A 25,351-nucleotide genomic window follows, 5' to 3' on the forward strand; every position below is an offset into this window, starting at 1 on the left:
GCATGTGGCTTCACATCATATAATGAGAGGGGAAGTTTACCAGCAAATAAAATTACTTGTCTTTTTTTGTAACAGAGAGGGATAGATTTTAACTTTCAGGTGGCCAACCAGCAGAATGTACCAGCCGCCCGCCTGTTCCAGCCGCCGGGAAACCCAAGCTTCATTTCCATGCCACTGGCAACCTACACGCCCTGAACGAGCAACTCGTAAGCTTCGGTCCAGCATAATATCAGGTGGTTTGGACACTGCGCTGGCCCACAGTTAGGTGCTGGGATGGGGACAGGTGAAGTGGAGGGGTGTTAGCCTCGGCTGGCAGTGGCAGCAGTATTTTTGTGGAGTAGGACGAGCGTGCCTGCTCCTTTGGGCTCCAAGAAAGTATAACTTTGTGGAGTGGCAGCTGTGGTCACTTTAAGGACCGCTGGTTAGTCTGCTTAACGCCAGGACACATGAGCAGACTGAGCGCAGCACACGCTCCACCCATGTGCCCCTTAAAATTGAAATCGGGAGCCTGGCTACATCACAGAACCCCGATTGCAAAGTAAGGAGGCCTGCCACCTGAAACAGGTGGGTGCTTTAGCCACCCATGGGAAGGCCCCTTTAAAAATGGTGGCAGCTGGAACGTTAGTACTGAACCCATTTTGAGGCCATTATCACCAGGTTAACGGCAATTTTGAATAGTTAACATTGGCTTCAGAGAATGCTTTACTTAATTTGTGGTGGTGGGTGAATTTCCAAGATTAGGTACTGGGAAATGGAATGTTTTGGTATTCATTGTTGATATCAGGCTCTCTCAGGACAAGTATAGTACTTGTAAGATGTGGACTAAAGGACCTGTACTCTGCTCCAACAACATTCCTTTGCCTTCAACCTCATAATAGTACTCCCTACTCCACTGCTATGAATTTTCATTTCCCACATCAACCATTCTTACCCACTATTGAACTGAAATTGCCAATTGAGTAGAATAACTGCTGAATTCTGGGCGGTTTTGTGCTGTGTCCCTGCGCACACAGTTAACTTGTGTTGAGGTTCACAAACTTGCTTTTTCTTGATTCCGGAAATGATTTCATAGCAAAGAAGCGTTGAAAAAGTAGGACTGGATCTGCAGCTCTTGTTTCTGAAGTTCTTTATTGATTTACGGGAACAGTACTTTTCCTAAATTCATATAATCATTGACTTTAACATCAAAGAAACTCAATCATGACTGTCCTGTGAATTGAAGCGTATTTCTGTCGGTGTTTACTGGTAAATAATTCCAGAAATTACATTTTCTGTGCAATTCTAGTTATCAAGTAGCATTCTGCTTGTCAGTAAAAGAAAGTTGCCACTTGAGCAAAACCTCTGTCAATGTAACTGTGCAAGGTGTAAATTGTAACTTTGGATTTGGATCAGTACATTCTTGTACTGCCTTTTCATTTCTCAGAATGGGAATTGCAACACATTGTTATCTGAACTCATATTTTTCTAAATCATAACACCAGCATATTCATTATAAGCTCAGAAATAAAACTTGACGACAACTCTTGTCAAAATTCATGATTCACAAAATAAACCTGAGAATTGTTCAATTAGGAAAACGTTATGTTTACAGCTGTTGCTTTAGGACAACATAATTTAAATTGTGATTGTTACCATTTGATCTTCCAAGGTCATTTTATTTTGTGTGAGGACCGTGTTTCTCTGCTGATAACGGAGCAGAACTGGCAGATTAATGCTGGCAAAATAGGGGTGTGTCAGCTTCCTAAAGCAGTGATACAACACATGCTGCCTCAATCTATTTTTAACTAGCTGTTCTCTGCTGTGGAAAATCTAGCCAGTGTTAGCTGAGCCCTTTTCCTGAATACATATTCAGTAGTGAACACTGCAAATTTATTGTCTTTTATCTGTTACTTAACAGCCTAACGTTTAGATTTAGTTGACAATTCTGTCTGTGGGATTAATCTACTTGCTGTATGAATTGTAGAGTAAGAGACCATGTCCAGTGAAAGTAATTCTGGAGGTCGACCTTCAGCAACGACAATTAGTACTGTAGCTGTCCAAACAGGAGACTCAAGAATTGTAGTAGCTGTACTTAAGGCAAGTGTTCTCTTTTTGAAGTGAAATGTGCTATGCTTTAATTGATCTGTGATGTAGAGATTTGAATTTTGATAACTTTGGCCTGTGTTTTACTTGCAGCCTGCTGCTCCACTCCAGTGTAAAATTCTGCATGCCTCAGTATTAAATATCCTTTTTAAAGTTCTAAACTAAAGTGTTTTGAAAGTACTAATTACAGTTTTATGTTGATTATATGTAGAAGTAGCATGAAAATACAAAGGTTATCTGTCATGGTAATCCTGATCTCCTGTAAATCAAATATTTCTTGCATTTCAGTCTGGAATGTGTGTGGAACTTCAGCTGGTTGAATCAGTACCAAATCTGCTTGAAATTGGAAGTAATGTGGATGAAACTAAGAAACTACTGAATGAACATGAGATCCTTCTAGCTAAACTGAAGGTAAGGGGCTGTTGAGTGCCCAGGTAACCATTAATTGGCAGCAATCACATCACACAAACAACAAGGCTGACCTAACTAGATATTTCGTGTTCCAGAGTAAGAAAGAAAGACTTGCATTTATGTAGCACCTTTCACAACCACCGGATGTTTCAAAGCGCTTTACAGCCAATGAAGTACATTTGAAGTGGAGTCACTGTTGTAATGTGGGAAATGCGGCAGCCAATTTGTGCACAGCAAGGTCCCACAAACAGTAATGTGATAATGACCAGATAATCTGTTTTTGTTATGTTGGTTGAGGGATAAATATTGGCCAGGACGCCGGGGATAACTCCCCTGCTCTTCTTCAAAATAGTGCCATGGGATCTTTTACGTCCACCTGAGAGAACAGACGGGGCCTCCGTTTAACGTCTCATCTGAAGGACGGCACCTCTGACAGTGCAGCACTCTCTCAGCACTGCACTGGAGTGTCAACCTAGCTTTATGTGCTCAAGTCTCTGAAGTGGGACTTAAACCGACAACCTTCTGACCCAGAGACGAGTGTGCTACCAACTGAGCCACAGATGACACTGGACCAACATTAAAGCTAATTCTGTACGAACTGATAACACAGAACAATATACCCTCCTATAGATATGATGGAAATGAGAAAAAGTTTAAAGCTCTAGGAAAGGGCTGCACTGATGTTACAGAGGGCTATACCTTTGACCTTTGTATTGCCAGTACAGATTTGGGAGGGGAAAATCTGTAGATTATGATTGCAACAGTTCCACTGGGATTGTGTCTACCAGCACATATCACACTGAAGTTTGCAAGGTTAGTAGGAGAGCATCTCATTAGCATGGGGCAGGCAGGCACTTGCGCTATTTTGGGCATATCTCAGGCACATGCCTGTCCCATGTTTCTGGAAACTCTGTTGCCTACCAGCTGTGCCAGTCCCCTGCCTCCAGGACCTCATTTGTAGCCCGCTTTGATCTTTGTGTCCTCTGTAATATTGAAACAAAATGTCCCCGTTGCCCTAGCCTGAACCTCCCCTCCCCAAGAGGTTGGTACACCTCAACAGACTCGACGTTCTGCCCCCAGTGTAGGGAGTCCCTGCCCCTGGCCCCTCCCCCTCTGATGTGGCTGGCTTTGTAAGGGGCCGGCAAGGACTCAGACCCTTTCAAAACCGAAGCTGGATTTTCCAACTGAGAGTGGGATCTGATGCACCTGGATTTCGGTCTTTTTCTGAGCCTTACTGCCAGACTCCTACCGGAGTTACAGGAATAGCTGAGGAAATTTGGCCCTTGATATCAATACATGCAGCAGCTGGACTATTTCATTATGGAATTCCTAAAAATTGGATCCAAATCTAATAAGTACAAAGTAACTGTTTTATTTTGAAACAGTGAGATGTTATCTTTGCTTAACTTTGCATAGTGGTAGGTGCCCTCAGTCATTTCACAGTTCATTTTCTTGAGTTGAAGATCCACCAGGAGAAAGTTTGGGGTAACCAGACTAGACTTGTTTACCTTTGCAGACAATCATCACCTTCCAATTTCTCCCTTTTTCTGTATGTGTTTTATCAGTTACCTTTGATCCCAGTAAACAAAAGAGCCATATTGTTCAAAGAATGAAGAAGACAATACCAGGTAGATAATATAGCTCTACTTTACTTCTTACCTTCCATCTGTATTAGATATGAAAATTAAATAAAAGCCTCAAGTAGCATTACCTCTGCTTTTCTGCTGCTGGTGGGCAGTAATCAACTTTCAGAGAGTATGCTTTGAAGCCAAAGCAATGCCATAGCAACTGTCTATTTATTTTGAAAGGGAGGATGGGTCTATGGTTGGGAGGGTGCAACAGATTACGGACATGGGATGTACCTCTAAGGATTGGATGCTGCTTACACTGAATGCGAATGCAACAGTTCTGATTGCTACAGATGTGTTCAGGAACTGCTGGAAAATGTGTGACCGAGAAATAAATTGCAGGATAGGACCAGGGAAGAAATGCTGGGTAAATGGGATGAGAGGGGAATGATGGGATGAGGCTTGGACTGGGAAGGAGTGGGGGAATAGGCTGGGAGTGGTGGGTTGGAGCCTGGGAGCGAAGGGTCAGTAGGCGAGGCATGAAGCTAGGAGAGTATAGATGATGGATGTTGCAAAGTTAAACTGAATTTAAAATCATAAATGTGTAAAATCTGAAAGGTTGGACTCTTCAGCTACAATAACTGTAAAAGACTGTGATTTGCCCAGATGCAATAGGTTATTTTTTGTAAATGTTTACTGCACATGTTTTTGTACACTTTAAATAAACCCTGACCTGAAGTAATGAAGTGGCGCCTGAAAGCAGGCTGAGGTTCCAGTGCTCTGTCAAGAGCTCAGCAGAGAGACACGGGGGTAGAAAGTGATATGCATTGCATCTGTTTTTTGGCTGTAAAATGGGTGCAAAGTGTAAAGTCTGTGGGTTGTGCAGTAAATAAATACACAGACTTTTGAAGTACAAACAAACAGGTCTTTACTATTCAGAGGTCAGGGCGAATCTGCCCTAGTTATCCTGTAACATCACTTATATACTGGTGTGGTCACTGTCGGTATTACCGTATACAGAAGCCAATCAAATAGTGCCACACCTAAAGTAGTTCTCTTAAAGGTGAACGGTTACACTCAATCGTTCCCTTAAAGGTAGACGGGTACATACACTACAATCCTCCCTTTTTAGCTTATTACTTACAGGGTCCCCGTTAAACATACATATCTTCAACTTCACATAACAATTTACAGATATACTCTCGGTGGAGAACAAACAATTTACAGAGATAATTCCGGTGGAGTCAACGTCATATAAAACAGTTTACAGATATACTTTCGGTGGGAACAGTTCACAGGTTCAGTCTCTGCGGAAACAGTTCATAGATTCAGTCTCTGATCTTGACTCATTCCGAACAGCATCTCTTTGGTGTAGCTGGTTCACATGGCTAGCGTGACTCCTCCATAGCCTTTTTCTTAACGTAACAGCTTGACCTTCCGTCCTGTTGAACCAGCAGTGCGGACTTTTACAACCAACTGGCTGTCTTGATAATTTTCGGGTTTTCAACTAATTTAGCTCCTTTCATGGTGTCCCGCCTGAGATGATAGTATTTTAGACAGTTATTATCTCCTGCTTCTTCTTTTTCTTTTCTGCCTTTTTGAAACTCTCGGAGCTCCTTTCTCTGCGGCCATCTGTAGCGCCACCAACTCTCTATGTTCATTAGACCTTAAGTGCTTCATGCGGATTTCTGTACTTTGGGAGTTTTCATCACAAACTGGGCAGACCAGATCCTCGTAATATTCAGTGTCACTCAATAGGTCAGGATAGTATTCGGGGTCGTCCTGAGTTAGGCCAGTGAGGGGCCCTTCTACTTCCTTCTTATCCAACTGGACGTTAGCCGACGGTGGTTCCTTCTCTGACCATCTTTCTTGAAAAGACTTCTTCAAGCATTCATATTCATCCCGCTCTTCCTGGGATGTCTGCCATTCCTTCACGCCTGGCCTCATTTGTGAGTTCAATACCTTCCCTTCCATCGGGGATTCCGTTATCAGGCTATTTAATCCTTCTACTGAAGTAGCTGTTTCCGCATTCTTCTGTTCCCCTTGACGTAATTCAGCAGACTTTTGACATCCATGTGCAAGCTGTGTTGCCCCCTCAGCTCTCTCCGTGACTTTTGGAAGCTCCGAATTCTTTCCCTTTGAAACCTGAAACTCGTGTTCCCATTTTGGAGTCTTGTCCCTCAGCGCGTATAAGAGTTGGCTGGCCGTTAACTCTTCTATGGGGACACTGTGGATTAGCGCCTTCTCCATTTCATCCACCTTTCCCTCCAATGTTTTCACCTTCCTTTCCTCCGGTCCTTTGGTTTTAAGCGCTCGAAGAAATTGCGCCTTGGTGTTCTCTAACTCCTGATCAGGGGCCATTCCTACAGTCTCTGTGTTCCTTCCATTGGCCTTTCCTTCCACTGCCCGGATTCCTAGTTGAATATGTTCTTCAAGTTGTTGGACCTCTGCCATTGCCGCCTCATATTTGTCTTGGGTTTCCTTCAATAATTTAACGAGTTCTTGGACATCTTGAATTTCACGTTCTGCTATGTCTTCCACCTCTAATTTTCCATCTACGGATGGAATCTCTACTGATGAGTCTGTCTTGGCCTGGAGCTCGTCAAACATTTCCTGCAGCCTTTGTAATTCTCGCTCATGTTCAAACTTTAGTTGTTCATATGCTTTCACTAAAACTAGCTTTTCGGAGGTTGCCGAGTTAACCCCTTCCAGGATTGTAGTCTGGGCCCGTTCATACTGTTCCTTCAACTTGTTACACTCTGCTTGCAACGAGTCGTAGAGATGAACTGGGATAAAATCCTGACTTCCTGAAGATTCCTCTTCCTTTAGGTCATTCTGTAAATAGTCTAGTTCCTGAACAGTTTCAGGGAGATGTGATCGGTACTTGGCCACGATGGCTCTATGGTCGCTCTTTTCTCGAGCTAGCTGTCTCTGTTGTCTTTCCAGGTTCTCCCATTCAGTGTCCCAGAACTTTTCCATATTTTTCATCTCTTGTACGAGACGGTCACTCCACTGTTCTAATTGTTGTCGTACTTTGACATAAGTTTGAGTCCGAGCTCGGTGTTCTTCCGTCGTGGATGAATCCTTAGCTTGAACAGGCTCAGAATTCTCTGTCAACCTGGAGTTCTGCTCTGTAACTTTATTCTTCTTGGTGACATAAGTCTTTCTGCATGTCTTTGTTTCCTTCCCCATCGTCGGCAAGTCCCCTTTAGCCTTGTCATGCATATTTGAATTGGTCTTATCGTCATCCATCTCAGACTCTGAGCTGATAGCTTGCACCGAATCCTCCTTCATTATGGCTTTTAGGTAGTGCCATTCCATGTCTATTTTCTTAATCCACTCCCATCCTAGAAGTGGTGGTCCTCCCTCAGGTAATACGTACAAATTCATTCTTGGGTGTTCTTTCCCTCTATCTCTCACCTTGACTCTTATTTTCCCCATGGGGTATACATTATGCCCCGTGTATGTCTGTAATACGAACTTGGTATTTCTCAAAGGTATGTGAGAGAATAGCCGGTGGTAGTCCCTTCGGTTGATGACTGATAGAGCTGATCCAGTGTCCAGCTCCATTCGTACTTGGACTCCAGCTATTTTTAGTACGACCCAAATCGTTTGTAGATCAGTTTCTTTCCCCACATTGTGGATCTTCAGACTACCCAGCTCCTGGTTGTTTGGGTCTGAGTCTGAATTCTGTTCGTCTGAACTCTTTTCAGCCACCTTGTGTACCTTGTTGTACTTTTCTTGTGGTGGCTTCCGTTGATTGTTGGTCTTTTTCCCGCACCTGCATACCTTCGCGATGTGACCCAGTTTGCCACATTTCCGACACTCTTGGTTCTTAAACCAGCAGTGATTCTGGTCGTGCGTGGTCTTCCCACAACGGTAGCATTTTGTTGTGCTCGAAGTAATTTGGTCCACCCCGAGTGCCGCCGCCTTTAGCTGCATTTCGGCCGTTCCTTTCGCTGCGGCTTCGTGTGATGCAGCTATGAGGACAGCCCTGTCCAGTGTGAGGTCGCTTTCTTCCAGTAGTCGCTTCTGCGTTCCTTCTTTGGACAATCCGCATACGAACTTGTCCCGCAGTGCCTCTGTCAGATTCCCTCCGAACTGGCAGTATTTCGCTAGCCTACGCAGTTCGACCAAGTATTCCGCATTGCTTTCGTCTTTCCTCTGCGTTCTTGCGTAGAATTTGAATCGCTCAGCCAGCATCAACGGTGTGGGGTTCAAGTGGTCCTTCAGCACAGCCACAATTTCTTCGAAGGTCTGATCCGCTGGTTTAGCTGGTGCTATTAGATGCTTCAAGAGCCCATATGTTTTTGCCCCCATCGAGTTTAGCAATGTTATCGCCTTGTCGTCTTCCTCTATTTTGTTGGCTTCGCAATAGATCTCTATGCGTTCCACGTACGTGGCCCAGTCTTCTATTTCAGAATTAAAATCGTTAATATTCCCTCGCTTAGGCATCTTTCTTTCTTTGAAGCAGCACAGTATTTCTTTAAGTATTATTTATTATCTTCTTTTTTCTAAAATGGCGGTTTTCCTGCGAAAATGGCGGTTTCCCGCTCTTCCCTTCTCTCTCTCTCTCTCTCTCTCTCTGCCCACTTCAATGGCAGTTAAGATGGCGGTTCTTTTCCCGCGAAAATGGCGGTTTCCCGCTCTTCCTTTCTCTCCCCGCCCACTTCAATGGCGGTTTCCCGCCTCTGTCGTCTTCTCCGCCTAATGGCGGCTTTCCGCGTTTCTCCCTGGTGTAGGGGGTACGCTTTCCCCACAGCGGACAGGTTCAGCCGCTGGGCTGGCTCTCGCACAGCTCCCCTTACTCGGCTCTGTCTTTTCCTCCCGCCCGCACGGCTCTACCGGCGCTGGGTACACCCCGTTAACGGAGGACAGTTCAGCCGCTGGACTGGCTCTCGCGCAGTCTCTCTCTCCCCGTGCTCGGCTCTGTCTCTCCCTCTCCCGCACATTCGGTTCTACCGGCTCTGGGTACACCCCGTTAACGGAGGACAGTTCAGCCGCTGGACTGGCCCTTGCGCAGTCTCTCTCTCCCCGTGCTCGGCTCTGTCTCTCCCTCTCCCGCACGTTCGGTTCTACCGGCTCTGGGTACTCCGTAGGTGGAGAACAGTTCAGCCGCTGGACTGGCTCTCGCGCAGTCTCTCTCCCCGTTCTCGGCTCCTGTTCGCTCTCCCACTCCCGCACGTTCGGTTTTGCCGGCTCTGAGTACCCCGTTGGTGGAGAACAGCTCAGCCGCTGGACTGGCTCCTCGCAGTTTCTCACTCCGCACCCGGCTCTCACCCGCACGGTTCCCGTTCGCCTCCCCAGCCCTCTCGCAGACCGGTGTTTCCCTCCCCGGCTGCGGCTGGGTTTCTCCTCCCGCGCCTACTCGCAGGCTCAGCGCTTCGTGGCTGCGGTCACTGCCCGGATTTTTCCCGCCGATCGCGGTCCGGCTGTCACCCGACGCCGTTGGACCCGACTTTTGGCCGGTACAGCTCCCCCTCGACCGAGGTCGAGTGCTCTGCCCTTCTCCTCCGGATACTTCTACCCCTTCCCCTACTCACAGTCTCTTCGGCCGCCTTGTTTCTTGCTGGTCGGCGCACTCCACACCGTGGTAGCAGGGTAATCAGTGCCTGTTGCTGATGAAGCTTTTGTTGCTAGTCTTCCAGCTTCTGTAAAGTACCACACTTTCTGTTGTTGTAGCCTCGTGTTTTCTTTTGGTAGCACGACGAGGGCGGTTGCCTCTCTTCGACGCTCTTTGTTACTTTGCTATTCTTGCCGCAGGGTACGATCGGACTCGTCGCCATTGTAAAGTCTGTGGGTTGTGCAGTAAATAAATACACAGACTTTTGAAGTACAAACAAACAGGTCTTTACTATTCAGAGGTCGGGGCGAATCTGCCCTAGTTATCCTGTAACATCACTTATATACTGGTGTGGTCACTGTCGGTATTACCGTATACAGAAGCCAATCAAATAGTGCCACACCTAAAGTAGTTCTCTTAAAGGTGAACGGTTACACTCAATCGTTCCCTTAAAGGTAGACGGGTACATACACTACACAAAGCATAGCAATATAGCAGTGAGATTGCCTGTGCCCAATCTGCACAGGTCTTGGTCCCACTGCTAAGTTTGTGGGGCCCTATTTATGGGTGTCCTGATCCATGCCTAAAACATGTGTTACGCCACATGAATATGTAAATTAGGGGCCTAATGCCAGCTGAAGGACCACTTGGTGTGATTAGTCACCAACGTACGGGCAGGCGTCAGGTTCTTCAGTAGCCCTGGTGGCCGCCAATGAAAGATAAATTAAATGTTTAAAAAAACAGTTCCTGTGGAGCCAGGAATCGCGATTCCCCTCACCCTCCAGCCTAGAGCCTGCTCCAATGCTCCCTCCTTGGACTCCTGAGGGCTGCTCAGGCAAGTGATGGAAATAGGCAATGTTTGTGATGCAGTCATGGAAGTTATATTGGAGGTAACTGTGTGGGTACAAGAGGGAAAATCATTGGAGGAGAGGTAAGGCTACATTTTCCTCTCTGCCGCAATTGCCAGTGGAAGTGTAGTGAGATGGGTTTTCTGCCTACTTGGGGAATTTTCCAAAATCAGCTTATTTAAATATTTTAGAAACATTCTCAGCGATGTTGCTGCCTGCAGTTGGAAGTTTGCCAGAGGGTGGAAGGGGTGTGTAAATGTCTGCTGCTGCAGGATTTAAACACCTGCAGTGGCTTAAACATAGAAACATAGAAGCTAGGAGCAGGAGTAGGCCATTCGGCCCCTCGAGCCTGTTCCACCATTTAATGAGATCATGGCTGATCATCCAAATTCAGTACTCTGTCCCTGCTTTCTCCCCATATCCCTTGATCCCTTTAGCCTTAAGAAATATATCCAACTCCTTCTTGAATATATTTAATAAGTTGGCCTCAACTGCCTTCTATGGTAGAGAATTCCACAGGTTCACCACACTCTGGGTGAAAAAATTCCTCCTTATCTCTGTCCTAAATGGCTTACCCCTTATCCTTAGACTGTGACCCCTGGTTCTGGACTCCCCCACCATCGGGAACATCCTTCCTGCATCTAGTCTGTCTAGTCCTGTTACAATTTTATAAGTTTCAATGAGATCCCCTCTCATTCTTCTAAACTCTAGCGAATATAAGCCTAATTGACCCAATCTCTCTTCATACGTCATTCCTGCCATCCCAAGCATCAGTCTGGTGAATCTTCGCTGCACCCCCTCCATGGCAAGAAGGGCCCAGGCATCTTTTTTTTGTGGCAATCAGCTTTTGGAAACATCAAACAATGTCTGAGAGTTCAGGTACAGGGTGCCAAGCCTCCAACATTACTGAGGTACTGTGAATGAAGTACTGCTTAAAGCAATTCGGATGAGGAAGGAGGCCTTGTTTGGGCAGTAAAAACAGTGCAGCCTTAATGAAAGGAGGTGGACCTAGCAATAAGTGCCACCTCTACTACCCTTGCTTGGCTACATGGTGCTGCAAGACTGTTAATGAGTCAGGCAAGAAAAAGTGAGATGTCCCATCGAAAAAGGCACTGTACGAGGCATGTTTATCATTTATAACCACGGGTTTGAAGGACTTCAAGACCTTAGCAATAATATCCTGCAGAAACCCCCAATCTTCACCTGTAAATGTGCTTTACTCACAGCCTGACATGTGCAGTTCACTGAAAGCCTCAAATGGTATGTAATTTCATGCACCTGTCGTCACCCCCATTGCAATGCCTGCTGACATCTGGGATAGACTGCATCTCGTGGCAGCTACAGTGCATATGCACTTCTGTATTCTTCTTAAAGGAGAAAACAACTGTAACATAAAAAGGGATTGACCACCTCCTTACCTTAGGCCTCTCGCGCTCTATGAGAAGCAAGCTTTGGGGCTAGTGGAGAGAGAAGTAAGAGTGGGGGTAAAAGATGGGAAAGTTGGAGGTCAGGTTTATCTCAAGACTTGGGTATCATGAGATGAGGACGCCTCAGTCCTACGAGGTTATTCTAGACACACAGCAACTGGCCACCTTGTGTACTCCTGATACTCAGGTAGCACCTAGGAGGAGCACACTGTTAGGCTTAATCATTCACACCTCACACGCTGGCACCAAGAGCATGGTGGTAAGAAGCAATAGGCACATTCACACACTGAGATGGAAGTAATTTAATAGTAGAAATGAAATTATGCTTGCAGACAATAGTATTGGCAAGGTTGGGAAGAAGCTTTGAATAGGAGCACTGTTAGCTGATGTTGTGTGGTGGAGGGTTTGATAAAGACAACAAGTTGTGATGGGAAGGGGGCTGATGTGTTAGGTAGATGTGGTGATAAAAGAAGACCTCTTGGATCAGGATTGATAATGTTACGGCTGCAGTGAATTGCCCTGTGCATTCTCTTCATGCTGCTGCTCATTTGCCTGACCCCTCTCCTGCTTTAGTGCACTTTCTAAACAGCTTTCTAGGATTATTATGGAAATAAAGCCTGACCCTCAAAATAGCTTGGGTCTCTCCCTAGGGACTTTAGCTGGGTGGGCAGTGCAAGCGCTCCTTCCCCTGAAATCCACCTCTAACTAAAATCATAACTTAGATGTCCACATGGAAAAGTTATCAACACCAAACTTGAAAGTTAGCAATCAGCAGTGGCCATGCTGGGTCACGATGCGAACTGCATAGAACTGTCAAATGATCTTGGTAAAATTGCTTCAACACGATGAATCTTCCTGTTTCCTCCTTGTAAAAGAAATCTATCAACACCAAAGTGGAAATCAGAAGTACATAGAGCCTCTAACGGTGGGCCCACATTTAAATGGCGTATTGATTGTCACAGTTTTGTTTAAACACTATGAAGTCTCCATATTGACCCTTGCAAACTTAACTCATACCCCCATGGCCCCATCACCTGAATGCCATCCTCGCTTCTCTAACAAAACATTCCCACATTAACCCCTCTATTGAAAAGAATTTAGATCCCACTGCCCCACCCCACCTTTCCTTGCAAAGCCACCACTCACTCCCAGAACAGCCAGAAATTCGGTACACCTATTTCAGTCTGAGTTAGAAATAATTAATACATTCCAGACATCGTTCTTTGTCTCAGTAAGCACCTGTTCTGAAAGTCGCACCTTACCACCCTCCCGGCCCCTCTGATGATGCAGCTCTCTCTTAGTCCCACACTAAAGTGTTAGTTTCGATTATGTGCCCAGCTTCTGGAGTGGCGCTTCAACCCATGACCTTCTGACTCAGAGGCGAGACAGCTATTACTGAGACAAGGCTGACACTTTAAAAGTATGAATGAGTGTTTATTAACACCCACATGAAATCGAGTAGGTCACCTGCTGCTGAAACCCTCACCCATGCCTTTGTTACCTCTAAACTCGACTATTCCAATGCTCTCATGGCCGATCTCCCACCTTGCACCCTATGTAAACTTGAGCTCATCGAAAATTCTGCTGCCCGTACCCTAATTTGCACCAATTCCTGTTCACCCATCACCCCTGTGCTCGCTGACCTACATTGGCTCCCACTCAATTTTAAAATTCACATCCTTGTTTTCAAACCCCTCTAAGGCCTCGCCCCTCTTTATTTCTGTAATCTCCTCCAGCCCTACAACCCTCCAAGATTTCTGCGTTCCTCTAATTCTGGTCTCTTGCACATTCCCGATTACATCGTGCCTTCAGCTCTAAACCCTAAACTCTGGAATTCCCTTCCTAAACCTCTCAACCTTTCTCTCCTCCTTTAAGACGCTCCTTAAAACCTACGTCACCTATTCTAATATCTCCTTATGTGGCTCGGTGTCAAACTTTGTTTGGTAATGCTCCTGTGAAGTGTCTTTGGAGTTTTTCTATGTTAAAGACGCTATATAAATGTGCGTTTTGTTGAGTATAATATCAGTATTTGTGATCTCAACTGGTACCAGTTTCACAGTGCAGCATTTTCTCCTGTTTCTTGCTAGTGGCTGAAATGTTTCCCAAATTCCCGCCATCAAAGTTTTAATCTTGAACTCACCTCTTCACTGAGCAACCTTTTCATCATGAAGGCCCCACCACTGAGCAAGTTTTGAAGCATGGCTCCCTCCTTTGAGAAAATTATTCATCATTGACCACTCCCCCTTCTTTGAGCAATCTATACATCAACAACCACCACCTCCTGGATAAGCAACTTTAACACTCACCCCTTAAATGAGAAAAACGTAACAGCATGCGGACTACCCACTGGTCCAATTATCCCTTATTCCTCACTCCTCCTCCTCACCTAACCGCCCCCCCCCCCCGGCCCCCTTCTTTCTCATCTTTCTGCCCCCTCATCATCTCCCTCCTCCCCCTCTTTCTTGATATGTGGGGCAAACACTGAATTAGAGAGATTGGATGTTAAAACTAGACTTAGTGGAATTTAAAATAACCAAGAAAAAAATCAACAATTTAAAATCTAAGTGATGATGGAAGTATTTCTAATTTGAGTACTCCCACGATGTCTATGTAAAAAAAATGTTTAAAAATAAAACTTCAAATTTCTTCTCATACAGAGATCCGTCACTTGGGATCTCTCTTCCTTTACAGCTGTTCTAGTAACATCACTGATATGGCATTCCCGAGGTCAGGGTGTCTCCAGTCATTTTAATGGGGGCTGGAACCAGCTGTGAGCCGATCTGGAGTTCTAATCCCCAGGAAAATTCAATATCAGCAAACTAGCCAGAAGATCTATAACTTATCATAATTTGGTACAAATTGGCAATCTCTTCAGAAAGTCCATCTTGTTTGGCCTCCTGTGCTGTATGATTCTATGATTCTTTAAGTGCAAAGTTCATATTGGTGCAGTAGGGATTGTTGTGCAGCTGGGTTTGGACACCGAGGCCGGGACCTCATCTGAAGAAGCGCGTTGGGGGCGGGACTGCTGCCTTTCGGGTTCTAGTCGCGCCCCAGCGATGTCAGACAAGCAGACGCTATTTTGCCCTGATTGGCCTTGTTAAGCCTGCCCTGCGGGCTTGCCGGCCAGTTAAGGGAAAGCCGGTATCGGATGACGTCAGGTGATGACACTTCATCTGCCGGTTTTCTTAAAGGCATATGCACCACACTTGTTTGACAGATGATTTGACAGTGTTTGACAGCATTGAGGAGCTGTCAAACACTGACAACCACTGTCCAAAGGTGAACCCTTTCACCCAGGCTCTCCAATTACTCTCTCCTTAGGATAAAACAGATGACAGCTACAGCTGAGATTGCAGAAGCCATCTGTCTCTTCTCCCGATGAGATGAGCCTACACAAACACTTCACAGCTTGTCACCTGCAGAAACATCTAAACACATTAAACATTACTTTCATAACTTTTTCTTACCTCTGATACTCACCAGTGTCCCATTGACTCCTTTAAACTACTTTTGCAGCTGTCATATACAGGAAACTTTGTGTTGTCCGGAGGCTAAATGTCCGGCAAGCTCGAGCCACCGGCAAAAATCAGGAGCCGTTTTGTTAGGTGTTTTTTCTTCTCATGGCTTTTTTTTCAACAGTCAGGCTCTGCAAAGTCTCTGTAGCTTAGCAACAGCTTCAGAGAGATGCTTCCAAGGTACGGGCCAACTGTTTAGAAGCTGTTGCTAAGCAACAGTGTTTGTTGTCAGATACGGAGATGAAAAGCTCCGTATGCTTCAACATTAACGCTGGTGTGTCCGGCAGTTTTGAGGGAACGGCAACAGCTCGGTCCCGTCGGTGCCGGATAGCACAAGTTTCCTGTATACACAAAAATTACAGTAGATCCATATCACGCCTCACTTACCCTGGTGGGGTTCCCCGACGTCAGGAAGCCCGCAGCAGCAGTGGAAAAATGGAAAAAGCCTTTTAACTGCCTGTTAACTACTTGTTAACAGATAGTTAAGTGGCTGTAATCCTCTTCCCGCCTCTAGGAGTCGGGACCCTGCGCAAATCGGGAACCCGACTCCCGGGAAGATTGGTTGGAGGCGGGTTGGGAGCGGGTTTGGGACCTGCTCCCATTTTTTAAAATTTTCCCAGCAGTCCCGCCTCCAGACCCGCCTCCTCCGGGCTGGTAAAATCCAGCCCCAACTGTTGAGACAGAGTGAAGGGGAACTTTTCTCTACATGTGGCTGTGTGATACCTGACCTGGCAGGGCTTGATACTGAGACCAAATTGGAAAAATGACCCATTCCCCAACATCAAAATCTTTCATGTTTTTTGCAAAAATTCACTAAGAAAAGTAATGAATTTTTGAATTTTCTCCAATTTACCCTTTATCACCTATCAAAGCCATCTATTGTCGGCCTGCCCTCCATTTAGACCAGTTATTTTATTTTGTCTTTACTAGTTCAGCCTGAATATCTATGTTTGTTAGTCGTTTTCCCATAAGACTTTCCACAGCCTAATTGCCTAAGGCAAAAAAAAAACTTCACTCTCACAGGTACCTATCCAGGCCTCAAACTCTTAATTCATTACCATCAAACAGGCTATAATGGTTTGAGGCAGTATGCATTTATGGCTCTGGACTGTGGGACTTCCTGCATCTTAATGCACTTTTCCTATTTAACTAACTGTTTTAGTGCATCTTATTAATTAATATATAAAAATATGTAGATGTTATATTAACAACAGTAATTTTTTTTGTCCAACTCCTTATCTTCAAATGATTTATTTTCTGTACTGCTGGTGTTGAGCAATAATGAGATGGGTGTGAACAAACAAACTTGAGCCAATTGAGATAGTCAGAATCATGGCTGTTTTTAGTCCTTATGATACAACAGCCATTTAATCAATAATTTTGTATGAAATTAAGTAAAACTTTGTTTTTTTGTGATTTAATTTGTTTTGTTTTATTGATTTATTTTCTAGGAAAATAAAATACTGTTATCTGAAATATAGCCAATGGCTCCAATTCAGTATTAGCACAGCGTGTCTATTGACACCACTGTGTCTGCCAATAAACTGGAGGCGGGTGGGACTTATGACCAAATAGTAGAGCAAAGCAAACAAAGTTTACAGCTCTGCTGAAATGAAATTTCCTTTTTACATACGGAATGTCATTTTTTTTTTTTTAAGTTTTGGTTTTCCATGAAAAGAAAAGCTACAAAAGTGCTTTTCCCTGTGGAAACAAAGTTTTAGATCTGCCATAGCTATGGGAATAGCAACCAATGAATTTTAAGAACCTAAACCCAGAGATTACTGTTGCTGATATTAGCAGATGACTGTTAACTCGTTTGTATGACGTTCCTCTGTTCACTTGATGGAGGTATTAATTGGGTATGTTAAACAAGTTATTGCCTCTATTAAAACAGCAGTCAAAGGCATGCACCCAAAAGCTTTACGTGTTCGTATGTTAACACCAAGAGTAATTTCTGAGCTCTAGCCTGTAAATGAAGATAAAGTACAAGCAGCTGATGCTGGAGGATGGCAGGCTGTTAGGTTTTCCTTCTTCTGTAGCCTGTTGTAATGACAGCTTCACTCCCAATGACTGAAAATGTTCTCAATGGTTCTATGATATGGTGAAATCCAGTTTGATTTGTTCAAGTGAAATATAGCCAAAGGCAAATCAAGTGCAGCAGTAATTCATATTTTGTAAAATCACTATTTGTCTCATCCTTGTGTTCAAATCCCTCCATAGCCTCACCCCTCCCTATCTCTGTAACCTCCTCCATCCATACAACCCTCCGAGAACTGTGCGTTCCTCCAATTCTGGCCTCTTGTTGATCCCTCACTTCCTTTGTCAGAGGTGTCGTCTTTCGGATGAGATTTTAAATCGAGGCCCCATCTGCCCTCTCAGGTAAAAGATCCCATGGCGTTATTGAAAGAAGATCAGTGGAATTCGCCAGGTGTCCTGGCCAACATTTATCCCTCAACCAACGTCACTAAAACAGATGATCCCGTCATTTACCTCATTGCTATTTGTGGGACTTTGCAGTGTACCAATTGCCTTCCACATTTGTTACATTACAACAGTGACTACACCTTTTTTTAAAAAGTACTTCATTGGCTGTGAAGAACTTCGGGTCATCCTGAGGTCATTTAAAGTGTTATATAAATGCAAGTACTTCCTTCCTGCCTTGAAAAAAAATGAGATGCTGTTTATTCTTACCTGGAATTACATAGGATATACGGCACAGAAACAGGCCATTCAGCCCAACCAGTCCATGCCGGCATTTATGCTCCACTCGAGCCTACTCCCGTCTTTCCTCATCTAACTCTGTCAGCATAACCCTCTATTCCCTTCTCCCTCATATGCTTATCTAACCACCCCTTAAATGTATCTATACTATTTGCCTCAACTACTCCTTGTGGTAACAAGTTCTCACCACTCTCTGAGAAAAGAAGTTTCTTCTGAATTCCCCATTTGATTTGTCGGTGACGATCTTATATTGATGGCCTCTAGTTTTGCTCTTCCCCACAAGTGGAAACACTCTCTCTGTGTCTACTCTGTCAAAATCTTTCATAATTTTGAAAATGTCTATTAGGTCACCCCTCAGCCTTCTCTTTTCAAGAGAAAAGAGTCCCAGCCTTTTCATCCTTTCCTAATACAGGGTAAATATAACCTCGCAGTTCTGGTATCATCCTTGTAAATTTTTTTTGCAGTCTCTCTAGTGCCTCTATCTCCTTTTAGTAATATGGTGACCAGAACTGCATACAGTACTCCAAGTGTGATCTAACCAAGGTTCGATTCAAGTTTAGCATAACTTCTCTACTTTGCATTCCTATCCCTCTAGAAATAAACCCTAGGGCTTTGGTTTGCTTTTTTTATGGCCTTATTAACCTACTTTTAATGATTTGTGTATTTGTACTCCGAGATCCCTTTGCTCTTCCACCCCATTTAGATTCTGATTTTCCAAGTCATATGTGACCTCCTTATTTTTCTTACCAAAATTTAATACCTCACACTTAAATTAATTCGCCAATGATATGCCCATTCTACAAGTTTATTAATGTCTTCTTGTAATTTGTTGCAGTCCTCCTCAGTATTGACTATCCCCCCTCCCCAAATTTGGTGTCATCCACAAATTTAGAAATTGTGTTTTTGATTCCAAAGTCTAAGTTAATATAAATTGTGAGCAACTGTGGTCCCAGCACTGATCCTTGCGGGACCCCACTTCTCACCTTCTGCCACACTGAATAGCTACCCTTTACCCCTACTCTCTGCTATCTGTCTTGCATTCTGTAATGTATTTCATTATATTCAATATTTGCATTTAACAAAGTGAAGCAAACTCACTGTTTAACTTAGCTCAAAGTATAAAACGTGATTTTGAGTTGCCTTGGATTTTATAAACTGAAGTCTACTTGGGTAAATTTTCACCTCTACCTTCTGGGCAGTAATCTGGCAGAGCGGATCACATGCCTGATTTTTTTATTCTATTGAAGGTGAAAATTACCCCCCTCATCTCTCTGACTTACCCGAGATGAGAGCAGTGGATTTAGAAGCCCTCTCAAAATTATTAGGTCCCCATGCCCAAAGAGTTCAGGAATCTGTTTTGCTATTTTCTAAAGATTCATCTGTTGATGATTGTACGCATGCCGCAAGCTGTTAAATCAGATAATTTAGGATTTGAATAATTGACTTCAGATTTTAAAGCTGTTGTGCATAAAATAATTTCTTTCAATGTTCAGTTTTTCCTCTATCTTTGAATATTGTGACATGAAGTGGTCACGTCACCTTCCAGCTGCCTGCTCGCCTCTCCCACAACATCCTGTTTAAATCTCTTGGATCCAAGTTTTGCCCTCGTCACAGCACAGAGGCCACTTTAGGCAAAATCACCAATCAAGTCATCTGTGACTGCAACTATGGTGCTTTATCCCTCCCTGTCCTCTTTGCAGCATTCAGCAAGATCAACCATGCCATCTTTGTTCACTGTTCCTTCATGGCCCATCTTAGTGGCAGTGCACAGTTGCATTCTTACTTGTTCTAATGCAGCCGGCACATCTGGTTTATTCAATGCTTTATTCAGCTCCGGCACAGTCACCTCCTGAGGTCTCATCCTATTCCTCATTTACACAGTGCCCTTTGGTAACATTATCTGTAGACGGGGGATCAGCTTCCACATGGATACTGACAACACCTGGCTCTACTTCGCCACCACTTTCCTCATTCACAATCATCCCTGTGCTGTCTGACACTGTTATGCATGAGCCAGAATTTCCTATAATTGAATGTTGGGAAGACCGAAGCTATTATTTTTCAGCACTGCCAAAAACTATGAACCCTTGCCATCAACTCCTTCTCATTCTTGACTGCTTGCTCAGACTGAACCAGACTGCAAGTGACTTTAGTGTTCTACTTGACTTGGAGCTGAGTTATAAACCCCTACCAACACTGCTTACTTTCACCTCCACCCCTACATAGCCACTGCTGCCGAAAGCATTAACACACTTTCATCACCTCTAAACTTGACTTCTACAATGCACTCCTGGATTGCTCCCGACCACCATTCTCCAAAGATTCTGTGGCCGTAATTTTAATTGGGAGGCGGCTTCAGAGCTGGGGGGGGCGCGGAATGGGTTTACCACAGACCCTGCCAAATTTAACGATAGGGTCTGATTTGCTTTTGAAACTTTTTTTCCCAGCCGCAGCCAGCTAGATGGAAAGGCTGGCTGGCTGCAAGTGGGTAGACCTGTGGCCACAGAGAGGAGGGAGGGAGGAATCGGATGGGGGCTGGGGGCGTGGTCGGGGACCGGAGGAGGATTGGGGGTGGGGAGGGAGAGAACATCCAGGCCGGCGTCAAGATCATCGGTTTGGGGAACAAGAGGTGGGTGACCAGGAAGGTGATCGGAGGCCTCATGGGGGTGGGGGGAAATTGGAGGCATTGTGGGGGGTCTCCGATTGCAGGGGATGTGTTAGGCTGGGATGCTGGAGTCCTCGCCTTCCATTAGCTGTCGGGTTTCCTGAGGCCTGCGACACCCGACCAGCCACAGTTAAATTTGAAATGCTGATTAAATCCGAGGTGTGCAGCCTCATTATAATATTTAAATGGGCGACCCGCCTCTTGGGAGCGGGTTGGTTGCCCGCCCCCACCCCCCCACCCCGTCCCACCTCTGTTAAAACTGGTAGTGGGCGGGTTGGAGGCGGGTTCTGGCTGTCATTCAGTTTTTTAACACTTTAACTTCCCACCCGACCCCAACCCACCCATTTTTGGGGTTAAAATTCCCCCCTTTATTATCCAACACTGCCACCCACATCCTATCTGATGCTAAGCCCAACTCAACATCCCACCCACATTTTCAGTGACTTACATTCTGATTTTCCAGTGGATTGAATTTAAAATCCTCCTCCTCATCTACAAATCAGTATTCAGGCTTTATAAGCATTGGTGTGGAGATGCCGGTGTTGGACTGGGGTGGACAAATGTAAGAAGTCACACAACACCAGGTTATAGTCCAACAGTTTTATATGAAATCACAAGCTTTTGGAGCGCTGCTCCTTCGTCAGGTGAAGTGGAGAGATGCATAAAGACACAGCTTATATAGTCAGAGAATAATGCCAGATGATTACAGGTAATCTTTCTAACTGCCATTTATCACACCTCGGCAGAGAGATAATCACAGCAATCAAAGGTGTGAATGGTGTCCAAACAGGTTAGTCAGGAAAACATTACGTCAAAGAACAATGAGGTGGGGTCACAAGGGGTCAAATGTTGCAGATGCTGGGGTCTGTATGAAAGACAAAAAACAGACAAAAAAACATTTTTTTTTGCTGGAAATCACAGCAGGTCCGGCTGCATCTGTGTAGAGAGAACAAGCCAACGACGACCCGAGTCTGGGTGACCCTACGTCAGGTGGGGTTACATGTAGCGTGACATGAACCCAAGATCCCGGTTGAGGCCGTCCTCATGAGTGCGGAACTTGGCTATCAGTTTCTGCTCGACGATTTTGCATTGTCGTGTGTCTCGCAGGCCAAATTCACAGCCCAATACGCCAACATCTTCATGCACAAGTTTGAGCAAGACTTCTTCACTGCACAGGACCTCCAACCAACGCTATACACCAGATACATCGACGACATTTTCTTCCTATGGACCCACGGCGAAGAATCACTGAAAAGACTACACGATAACATCAACAAGTTCCATCCCACCATCAAACTCACCATGGACTACGCCTCAGAATCGGTTTCATTCTTGGACACACGAATCTCCATCAAAGACGGACACCTCAGCACTTCACTCTACCGCAAGCCCACGGACAACCTCAGGGTGCTCCACTTCTCCAGCTTCCACCCGAACCACGTTAAAGAAGCCATCCCCTATGGACAAGCCCTGCGAATACACAGGATCTGCTTAGACGAGGAGGAATGCGATGGACACCTACAGACGCTGAAAGACGCCCTCGTAAGAACGGGATATGACGCGCGACTCGTCGATCGACAGTTCCGACGGGCCACAGCAAAAAATCGCATAGACCTCCTCAGAAGACAAACACGGGACACAACCAACAGAGTACCCTTCATCGTCCAGTACTTCCCCGGAGCGGAGAAACTACTCCATGTTCTTCGCAGCCTTCAACATGTCATCGATGATGACGAACACCTCACTAAGGCCATCCCCACACCTCCACTACTCGCTTTCAAATAGCCGCCTAACCTCAAACAGACCATCGTTCGCAGCAAATTACCCAGCTTTCAGGAGAACAGCGACCACGACACCACACAACCCTGCCACAGCAACCTCTGCAAGACATGCCAGATCATCAACGCAGATACCATCATCACACGTGAGGACACCACCCACCAGGTACATGGTACATACTCATGTGACTCGGCCAACGTTGTCTACCTCATACGTTGCAGGAAAGGATGCCCCGGAGCATGGTAGATCGGCGAGACCATGCAGACACTGTGACAACGGATGAACGGACACCGCGCAACAATCGCCAGGCAGGAGTGTTCCCTCCCAGTCGGGGAACACTTCAGCAGTCAAGGACATTCAGCCTCCGATCTTCGGGTAAGCATTCTCCAAGGCGGCCTTCGAGACACGCGACAACGCAAAATCGTCGAGCAGAAACTGATAGCCAAGTTCCGCACTCATGAGGACGGCCTCAACCGGGATCTTGGGTTCATGTCACGCTACATGTAACCCCACCTGACGTAGGGTCACCCAGACTTGAGTCGTCGTTGGCTTGTTCTCTCTACACAGATGTGGCCGGACCTGCTGTGATTTCCAGCAAAAATAAAAAAAATTTGTCTGTTTTTTGTTTTTCATACAGACCCCAGCATCTGCAACATTTGACCCCTTGTGACCCCACCTCATTGTTCTTTTATGTAATGTTTTCCTGACTAACCTGTTTGGACACCATTCATACCTTTGATTGCTGTGATTATCTCTCTGCCGAGGTGTGATAAATGGCAGTTAGAAAGATTACCTGTAATCATCTGGCATTATTCTCTGACTATATGAGCTGTGTCTTTATGCATCTCTCCACTTCACCTGACGAAGGAGCAGCACTCCGAAAGCTTGTGATTTCAAATAAAACTGTTGGACTATAACCTGGTGTTGTGTGACTTCTTACATTTATAAGCATTGTCCACAGGTATAGTCTGTTTGACGGTAGAACCATACTAGTTCAGACCACATGGGGCTGGATTTTGATACTGGGGTGGGCTGGGGTCGTGTAATCCGCATTTCGTGTTAGCCACCCGATTCTAAATCGATGTGGGAGAATGATGCGATTTTAACATAAGTGGGCAATTGAGTTCCAGCGTGTGGGAACCCATGGCCCAATTCGTTTTTTCAGTCTGAAACTCGCCTCCGATGACGTCATCATTGCTGCTGCATTTAAGGTCTGCAGCAAGCCTTGCTTCTTCTGCAGACTGCCAAACTTTTGGCCTTTCATGTTAGAGGGACCTGGAGGCAGAATGACCAGCGAGAGACCTAGGTCTGTTCCCAGGTTTGATGACGTTACCCTGCAAGCTTTAGTGGAGGGAGCAAGAGCCAATAAAGAGGTGCTCTTCCCTTCATCAGGGAGGAAGAATCCTCCCCAGCAGACCAAGGCTGTGTGGATCCAGGTGGCCCAGGAGGTCAAACTTTTGTCGATAACCCGCAGAACCTGGATACAGTGCAGGAAGAGGTTTCATGACCTTCTGCGCACTGGAGAAGTGAGTATGACTTTCCCATCACTCTCAATCTGATCCCCATTGCCTCTCCTCACCAGCACTCAGCTTTAGCAATCTCTTCCTCCACATCCCACTTGACACTGACATCCATGCACCCATACCCATTCCCTCTCTATGGTCACATTCACCTAACTATTCGACTATGCAGCCCTCACACTCCCTATTGCTGTGATGCTATGAAAACAACTTACAACACACAGGGAGGGCCCTTGGTCTTGCCACCTCACTCCATCTTTGCCTCCTTCTAACCATCAATTATATGGATTCTCTACACTCACTCCTTCATTCTCACTCAAACTCCACTTGCCTCCCTCATTGCAGGAAAAGAGAGCTCACAATAAGACAGAAAGAGTGAGGACAGGAGGAGGGCCACCCTCAGTAGCTCAGCTCACCCCCTGGGAGGAGGCGGCCCTGGAGATCATGGGAGTGGAGGATGATGCGCAAGTGGGGAACAGACAGACGGGTGCATCACAGCAAGCTGGTGACAGAATAGTTTTCCATCTCATTGACATTGCATGAGTCGCTGATAATGATTCTGAAGCTCTAACAAATGGACTTATGATCATCTGCAGTATGCAATGTGCATGTAACCTTGGCATCACATCTCTGACTCTTTCCTTTACTCCCCCACAGGACCATCCCAAGCACCCATCCCCGCTAGCCAGGAGGAAGAGCCTGAGCATCCAGACTCCTTGGAGGAAGCTGCAACCTCTGAGGGCGCAGCGTCAGCAGAATTCGGCACACCCAGCACCAGCGCAGACACTCACACCTCGGTGGGACCTTTGCGAGATAGAGTAGTGTTGTCACCTGGTGTATCACAGCTCACAAGTGAGCATCAGCAGACTGTGGAGACAGGGACAGCAGTGGAGAGTCCTCGTCAGAGGGCGCAATACTCTGTCAGCTCGGGCTCAGCTGCATGTCGACACTCTGCCTCTGGGTCCATCCACAAGATCAGCAGTGCTGGAACTCCAGGAACAGATGCAGGAGTCTCTGGCAGGTTTAGTCTCCAGGGTCGCAGTGAGTATGGAGCAAATGGAGGAGTCCATTGCAAACGTGAGCAGAGCCTTTGTGGAGTCATTGGCACATGAACGCATCACCATGGAAAGGATGGCAACCTCCATGGAGGTGATAAGTTGCCAGAGTGCAGAAAACATGGTGAGTGTTCTGAATAGAATGGCATCTCTGGAGGAGCGATGGTCATCTATTGAACAGAGAAACCAGACCTTCA

At 45.6% G+C, this 25,351-nt stretch overlaps 1 protein-coding gene across 1 annotated transcript in view; it reads left to right on the plus strand.

Annotated features, from left to right (window-relative positions):
* The first annotated feature begins 1,812 nt into the window (after positions 1-1,812).
* Positions 1,813-25,351, plus strand: part of ccdc141 (coiled-coil domain containing 141) — a 285,891-nt gene continuing 262,352 nt past the window's right edge. The window contains exons 1-2 of the mRNA XM_085986005.1: positions 1,813-2,076; positions 2,371-2,493. Coding sequence (XP_085842131.1) covers positions 1,975-2,076; positions 2,371-2,493 — 225 coding nt within the window. The 5' untranslated portion in view covers positions 1,813-1,974. The remainder of the gene's footprint in view (positions 2,077-2,370; positions 2,494-25,351) is intronic.

Source organism: Somniosus microcephalus, chromosome 4 (genome assembly GCF_052327205.1).
Source record: "Somniosus microcephalus isolate GS21.2 chromosome 4, FLI_Smic_1.0, whole genome shotgun sequence".
Taxonomy (NCBI): domain Eukaryota; kingdom Metazoa; phylum Chordata; class Chondrichthyes; order Squaliformes; family Somniosidae; genus Somniosus; species Somniosus microcephalus.